This window comes from Gavialis gangeticus, unplaced genomic scaffold (assembly GCF_001723915.1).
Source record: "Gavialis gangeticus isolate Ggan-Ray unplaced genomic scaffold, GavGan_comp1, whole genome shotgun sequence".
Taxonomy (NCBI): Eukaryota; Metazoa; Chordata; order Crocodylia; family Gavialidae; genus Gavialis; species Gavialis gangeticus.
This window is the reverse complement of record NW_017728997.1, coordinates 11,803,092-11,809,055: the sequence shown is the minus strand read 5'-3', so window position 1 is coordinate 11,809,055 and position 5,964 is coordinate 11,803,092. Positions and strand designations below refer to the sequence as shown.

Genomic DNA, 5,964 nt, shown 5'->3' with positions numbered 1-5,964 from the left:
AAAAAAAATAGCCCTGCACTCACTGGCTGCAGCAGCAGCAATTGGAGCCTCTGGGGGTTCATGGCAGAGCCCCCCTGTGCAGCGCAGGGTAGCGGGGATCAGTCCCAGCCTGGCACCTGCTTGGCAGCTGTTGCATCGCGTGAGTGCAGAGTTGCTCGGCAGGGCGCTGCAGTGCTCCGCATGCTGTTCAGGAGCAGGAGCCGCTAATCGGCTACTGAAGCTTCGCACGGCTCTATAGGAAACTCCCTGCTTCTGGACATAAGCAAATCCCTAAAGGCTGATTTTAGTGCCCCTGAAGCTCATGTTTAATGTTTCCATTGGTTTCATGGGCATTTGAGGCAGTAACTGCTTGGGGTAGGAGAATCTTCTCCTCCTGATATTAATACATTATTGTCGCTCACAGGAGTTTTGTCTTCCTCTGCAGTTGCTGCTACTAACCACTTTTCAACAGAACAGTGGATGAGCCTGACTATCTTCTAGATGGAAAATAGTGTTGCTTGTAGGTGCTTTGTCCTTTTAAGGACACCCCCTCCCCCCCTCCCAAAACAAACAAACAAACAAACAAAAAAACTAAAAACGAAATAAAAGGGAAGCAAGGCTTCTGCTTACCAACTGTTTGGTTGCACGAATGAACAGTTCTTTGGTCCCTGCTGGAGATACCTGATTGTGACATTTATTTGGCCACTGAGCTGACTTGGCTGATGCTTCATGAATACTGTTAAGCGCAGGAACATAAATCCTAATTCTGATATACCCCACTGTCCAGTACAAGTGAGAGGGAGCTGTTAACCAAGTAAAGAATGCAGATTTCTAGTCATTTGTGCTTGGATATCTAATTTAGTTCTCCATTAGCAGCCCAAAGTCATGGATACTGAGGCTCTGTCCATTCATGCTGGTACCAAAAAGGGAAGATTGCTGATGGGGTTTCTTTTATAAACGATCACAAAGTGGTGAAACTCTCAGTTCATGTTTTGTTCTGTTACTGGTATAAATACATTCTTGGCAGAGATGTGATAATGTAGAGGCAGCCCATTTACTTCCTTTGTCATAAAGGATGGGAGATATAACAACCTTCTCAGTGCCACGTGGTAATTAATAAAGTACTTACCTGTTTTGTGCATTATCTAGATAGGCATCTATCAAGTGGTTAGATATATAGACAAAGTGATTTTGCTGTGGTGATTAACACTATATCAGTACTCTGAAGTTCTTATGAAAAGCAAGTCTCTCTTCTTACTAACAGCTTCAGAAATGTGCCGAAACACTTTCTTCCAGTTCTGTTAATTCTTGTTCTACTTGTGTCATTTGCCCTACATCACACATTTCCTACCCTTCCCAATGGCATCATCAGATGACTCTGGTATTCTGTACCATAGTGTTGGTTCTGCAATTTGCCATTGTGTACATATTATAATAGCTTGATAGCCATTAATATTAGGGCTAGATCCACCCCCCACATCCAGTGTAATTGATGCCATCACTGAGAACAGGGGATATTTCCTAGGGCAACTTCTGTTTCCAGTGTGAAACAAGTCAGGGTGAAATACCATGGGACAACTTACTTGCAAAAGGACTGTTTTGCTCTTCTTCAGGACGCGGGTACTGTCACAGCTGGTAGTAGATCTGACTGTATTCCCTAACCAATAGATCACCATAATGCACTGCCTTTGTGGAATTGGTCACTCTAATATCCCACCTGGGTATATTATTGAGGCCACAGGAATTTTGCTAAAGCCTCCTAGACTTTACTCCCCTTGCAGCACGTCCCTGCAACATGGGTCCTTAGGAAATGTGAGTTTAATAGTGTGGTTAAAAGGTCCAAGGTGTGACAAGGAGCACTGGTTATTCAGAGGACATGATGCTTGCTATAAGTGTTGTGTTCTTAGCTGAGCAGTCTTTACTGATGCTATAATTGGGCACTAACGGGCACGCCATTCCGCATGAGAAACTGGTGGGGAGCAAACTCGCACACAGCTCCGTGTCCTTCAGTAATGCTGGAATAATGAAATCTCTGAAGCGCTCTGCTTGGGAATGAGTGACCTTCTAGCTCCCCCTAGTGCATTATTGCAAAAGGCTTTTTATTTTTTTATTAAAAGCTTGCAAGAGCCTTGTTCTAATATGGGGAGTGTGGTGTAATTTTGAGTAGAAACGTAGCTGCTCCTGCAGCACTACACTTTTTCCCCACCCCCTCTTGTAATCTGTGTCCCTTTACAAAGAGGCTCATGGCTTTTTGTTTTCTTTTTCTTAAAGGGACATGCGCTGGAATAAGGGAACTATTTTGAAAGCATCGGTGGATTATATCCGCAAACTGCAAAGAGAACAGCAGCGCACAAAAGAACTTGAAAACAGGCAGAAGAAATTGGAACATGCCAACAGGCACCTCTTGCTTAGAATACAGGTTTGCTGATTAAATATGTTCTGAATGATTTAAGATGCATGGCTCGTGTGCACAGTGAAGTGCCATTGTCAGCTGTGTCTAACCCCTCGGACGTCTCCTCTGTCTGGTGTCCCCTCTCTCTGGTGCTCTAAGGAGACCCTCCTAATGGCTGCTGATCACTAGGGCCATTGTAGCAAGACTGAAGTAGGAGTCATGAATGCTGACATCTCCTGTATCCAGGGACCTAGGCTGTGTTTTCCCCTCTGAAGCCTGGAGTCTGCAGGGTTGGGCAGCTTGTTTTCCATTTTAAAGGGGCATTCTGTAGGTACACCTTGTTGAGTATCTCTGCCCTACTTTCTAGCTGATTTTTTTTCCAGAGGACAGGATGTTCCATCTACGTGATCTGCATCCAGAGTCCTAATGGCCCAAGTCCTCAACTCAAGGAGGAGTTGGTGAGGGGTAACCCAGTGCCTCCAGCTCTACAGGTCTTGCCACAAGTCTCATTAATGAGCACATTGATGTAGCAGGGGGGTCAAGGGAAAAAGAAAATGTGCCTGGCTTCGTTTTCTTCTGTGACAGGTCAGGTGCCTGAGCACAGCAGCAAACATCCTTAACAGAGAGGTATATATGTTGGGTTTGACTCTGCTTTCATTTAAGTGCGTTAGCAATTTTCTTGAACAGCCTTGGGATGCCGAAATGAGAGCACAGGAAGGCATGCTTCTTGAAAGCATGATGCCTAGCGGTTTGATCTGTCCCAGCCTTGACATAAGTCTAACAGTTTCTCTCATCTCCTTTCATACTCTCCATCAATGCTTGATCCCAGGTGAGTCAGAATAGTTTAAATAGCACACCTTCCCACAAGCCCAAATAACAGCCAGAAGCTAATAACCTGGAGATGCTTTCCCCTTGGGTTGGTTTGGACCCCTACATAATGCAGTGCAATGTTTATCAAAATAGAAAGAGCAGCAAGTCCTTTTTTAAAATTTTTCTGCTGTTGATCCTTGAAGGTTTCTGCTTTTCCTTTTGGTTCTTTGATGTCCTCTTACAAAACTTTCTTGTTTTCAAGCTAAGGAAATAACAACCACCAGTCTTACTTGGGATCCTGGGGCTGCAGCTGCATTGCTCCTGCTGCATGGAGCTTGGCTGGCAGCAGAGCACGGCTTCTGCTGGGCACGCTTCATCTTTGCATGGCCACACTGCGTGTGCCACTCAACTTTTTTTTTTTTCTACTGGTTTTTTTTGACCCCTAGATATTCAAGGGTCAAAAAGCCCCTCTGAGCTGCTTCCTTGCAGCACAGAGTACAACTGAACCTGCAGTACAGGGCACCACAGACGTGTTTGTGGAGCCATGTCCTGGGCGCATCCAAGATGCTTTTCCATTGATCATGACAGGGGTTGGCTCAGGTCCTCTGTGCAGGCAGAACTCAGTGTGTGTTTACATCAAGACTACATGTCCATTTTTTTCCCTCGTTCTAACTGTTATTACCCCAAACTGCATTTCCAACCTGAGGAAGGGTACCTTGTGCCTGAAACCTTGCCTAAAGTCTCTCCTAACTATAGAGTTGGTTCAATAAAAGATATCACCCAGGGGAAAAAACCCTCAACTCTTGCGTGTTTCCTGAACTCCCATGGCTACAGCATTGCTTCAACACTACCACTTTCTTTTTCATATTTAAATACCTTTTTTCCTTAGGCATAACACACCCCTCCTTACCCCCCACCTCCAACCTGCCACTACATACTTTGGATTAAAATCGAGGAGATATGTTTATTATTTAAAACAAATTGCTAGTACATTAAGCAGCACACTGATGAAAACCATAGAGGTTTTTCCACTAAAGACAATGAGATCCTTTAGAGACACCTCTGCTCTTCTCTAGACCTGCGATGAATAGCAGGACTTCACAGCCATCACTGTTTTTTTTTCCCCCCTGAGGTTCAGTTTCTGTATAGTGTTGATTCTAATAATACGTAGCAGTAATGGTTTATTTACTGCTTTTGCTAAACCAATACAGTAAAGTGAACAATAAAAATAGATCAGTAACATTATGCTTTTAGCTATAAGTCTAAAATTAGATAAAAGTAAGATTATCTGTTCTACCAATTGATGCAATTTAAACACGGTTTACAGTACATGGCATACAATGATTCAAAAATAGATAAAATGAAGCAATGGACAATAAAAATAAAACAGAAGAATTCTTCTCGTCCTTTTATTCTTTTTGCAAGTAATGGAAATACACCTAAGGAGTATAGGCCAGGCTCTAGATTGTTAGAGAGAATTTTATGTTCATTATAGCCCAGTATTTAAATTTTGTATTAATGGAGAGATTAATTTTTTTCTCTTTTTTCTTTAAGGAATAAACAGATCGCTACTTATAGTCTATCTCATTCTTCCCACAAGACTATATAGAGTCTGAATATGGGATCTGACCCCAGCTGCCCATGACAATGGCAGATCTCATTAGAGTGAATTGTAGTCTAGTAGTGGCCCCTCACTGTGGTTTTTGTACCACAGATTGATGGATTTGTAGGCCAAGGGAGTACTTAACCTCAAAAAAGGGGGAGTTTGAGTCTCGCTGCTTGCATATCTGTCTGTATGTTGGCATCTTTAATACCTAAAGCCTGAAGTAAGTTATAATAAAGTGAGACAGCCTTGTGGTGCTGGCATCGTAACACATTATAGTAAAGCTTTGCCCTGATTATTTTAGCCCCCCCACCAATCTGAGTATCTGTTGAGAATTTTAATTCATGGTTGGCTTGCAGATGTGCTGCAGGTCTTAATAGTATAGCATGTTGAATGCCTTTTGGCACAGGCTAGATACCTGGGAGAGGGTCAAAGGGCCTGGAAAAGAAACCACTCGTTTTAAGCTGTTAAAAGAGCATTGTTGAAGTAGTGATCTTGAGTGAAATGAGACGATATCTGGCTGCAGGTGATTTTTCCTTGGTGATAAGGGAACTGCTGGGATGACATTGTGTTCATCCATTGGAAATCAATCCTATATATTAGCATTGCCCAATATTTTGCCGGGTCTCTATATTCAGGGCTGTCTATTTGTATTTGTGTTTTCTTCTTCCTAGGAGCTTGAGATGCAGGCTCGAGCACATGGACTTTCCCTTGTTCCATCTACCGGCCTTTGCTCACCTGACATGGTAAATCGGGCCATCAAACAAGAACCTGTTATTGACAACTGCAACCAGGATATCATACAACATCACACAGATCTTTCTTGCACTACTACCCTTGATCTTACTGATGGTACCATCACTTTCAGCGATAACTTAGGAAATGTGACTGACTCTAGCAATGCCTACAACGTTCCCACAAAAATGGGATCCAAACTGGAAGATATCTTGATGGACGACACTCTGTCCCCCGTAGGTGTAACCGACCCACTACTTTCCTCAGTGTCACCTGGCGCTTCAAAGACGAGTAGCAGGCGAAGCAGCATGAGTATGGAAGATACTGACCATACTTGTTAGCAGATGATGCTTAGCACAGTCTTTCATCAACTGCATCATTTCCTGATCCGTAGATGAAATAATTGACCTTTTTAGGTTTTCTTGATTTTTTTTTTTTTTTTTTT

At 43.0% G+C, this 5,964-nt stretch overlaps 1 protein-coding gene across 13 annotated transcripts in view; it reads left to right on the top strand.

The window, feature by feature from the left end:
* The window catches only part of MITF (melanogenesis associated transcription factor), a 139,397-nt gene extending 133,434 nt beyond the window's left edge, over positions 1–5,963 (top strand). For all 13 annotated transcript variants that reach the window (XM_019504773.1, XM_019504771.1, XM_019504770.1 and 10 more), the window contains 2 exons: positions 2,251–2,398; positions 5,459–5,963. In XM_019504773.1, the coding sequence (XP_019360318.1) occupies positions 2,251–2,398; positions 5,459–5,860 (550 nt within the window). In that variant the 3' untranslated portion in view covers positions 5,861–5,963. The remainder of the gene's footprint in view (positions 1–2,250; positions 2,399–5,458) is intronic.
* The last annotated feature ends 1 nt before the right edge of the window (position 5,964 follows it).